The 1,398-nt window shown below is 53.6% G+C and overlaps 1 protein-coding gene across 1 annotated transcript in view; it reads right to left on the bottom strand.

Moving 5' to 3' along the window:
• TRIM50 (tripartite motif containing 50) overlaps window positions 1–1,386 on the bottom strand; it is a 12,532-nt gene extending 11,146 nt beyond the window's left edge. The window contains exons 1-2 of the mRNA XM_009888887.1: window positions 1,355–1,386; window positions 667–1,019 (exon numbers count right to left, since the gene is read on the bottom strand). Of these exons, the coding sequence (XP_009887189.1) occupies window positions 667–1,019; window positions 1,355–1,386 (385 nt within the window). The remainder of the gene's footprint in view (window positions 1–666; window positions 1,020–1,354) is intronic.
• Window positions 1,387–1,398: the final 12 nt, after the last annotated feature.

Raw genomic sequence — 1,398 nt, forward strand, 5'->3', positions numbered from 1 at the left:
CATCTCTTTAGACTCATTGTCTCAGTCACGGACATCCTTAGAACGACTGGCATTAGCTCAAGTGATGCCTCTAAGCGAAAGCAGAAGAAAACCATCAAAAGCACATTTACCTAGGAGACAGGCACAACCACCACATGGTAAAGACCCATGAGGCTGGATTCAACCCATATACGAGGGTTGAGAAGCTGAGGCACAGTGAGCAGGGCTGTCACTGCAGCTCACCCCCTTGAAACACACTGAGGACTCTGGTCCCTACAGCACTCCACACTCCAGGCCAGCAGTCCCAAGAGACATGAGCCCAAATCCCAGCCTCTCCGCACAAGCCCTAGGGCTGCACGTAGCCAGCTTGTTGAACAGCTTTGTTCAACAGGTTTGTGCAGCATTGCCTCCCCTGCTCTTCGCGGCACTGTGGGATACAACTGCCAAGATCCTGAGCAAGTCAAAGACATGACCTGAAGTTGAAGAAAATAAACCTGAAGTCAGAGACTCGGTAATTTCCCTGGGAAAAGGGGAGACAGCAACCTGAGTTCAACTTTTACCATACATTGCTACAGGATCCTGGTGAATCAAGGAAAGGTTGAACGTCAGCCTGTGACCCATCAGACACCATAGGGCCATGTATAAGGGAACCAGCTTCAGCTGCTCCCTCTGCTCACACTGAAACACCTCCCAGAGACCCAAATAACAGCCTCCTGCTCGCCACACCACTCACGTGTCCTGCTCTGCTTCCTCCTCGCCCAAGCTCAGGCTCCACTCGTTCCGGTGCCCCAAGTCTAATGGATGTCACTTGGTTTCTCTCGATCAAGCTGAAGATTTCCACCCCATCAGAGGGGTGGATGAGGCAGGTGGTGGTACTGGCAGCCCCTCGGCAGGACGGGGAGCTGAGCTGCTCCCCTCCTGCAGCCTCAGCCCCGCTGGGGATGTCCCTGCTCGCCCGGGAGAGGCCAGGCAGCCTCTTGTCCCCCTCTCCTGCTCTGAGGAAGGTGACACACCCCCACACAGGGCTGCCCACCGCCCCGCTGCGCAGGTACGGGCACACACATCATATGACTGGAGCCTTGATAAGAACCGGCGGTGTTTGTCTCTCTAAGCAGCCAGCTCCCTGACTCCCGCTGGGGTTTCACTGCTTGGATCAGCGGAAACGTTCTCACTAACACCCCTTCTTATCAACTAAAACTCTTTTTTTTGGTTGAAACAGTGGGGATTTTTGTTGTTTGGACAAAATCTTTCTTTCTTTTGGAAAAGACTAGAAGGAAACCCAAAGCATCGCTCCTCCAGTGTGGGGCAGAGCACACGCGTGTTTTTGTCTGACTGCAAAAAATGGGTTCTCACGTAATTACTCTTGGTTCTTAACTTGCAGCCAGCCCGCGGCTTCCCTCTCAGCATTGCCGGGGAGGG

Source organism: Charadrius vociferus, unplaced genomic scaffold (genome assembly GCF_000708025.1).
Source record: "Charadrius vociferus isolate BGI_N301 unplaced genomic scaffold, ASM70802v2 scaffold636, whole genome shotgun sequence".
In the NCBI taxonomy this organism is placed as follows: Eukaryota; Metazoa; Chordata; class Aves; order Charadriiformes; family Charadriidae; genus Charadrius; species Charadrius vociferus.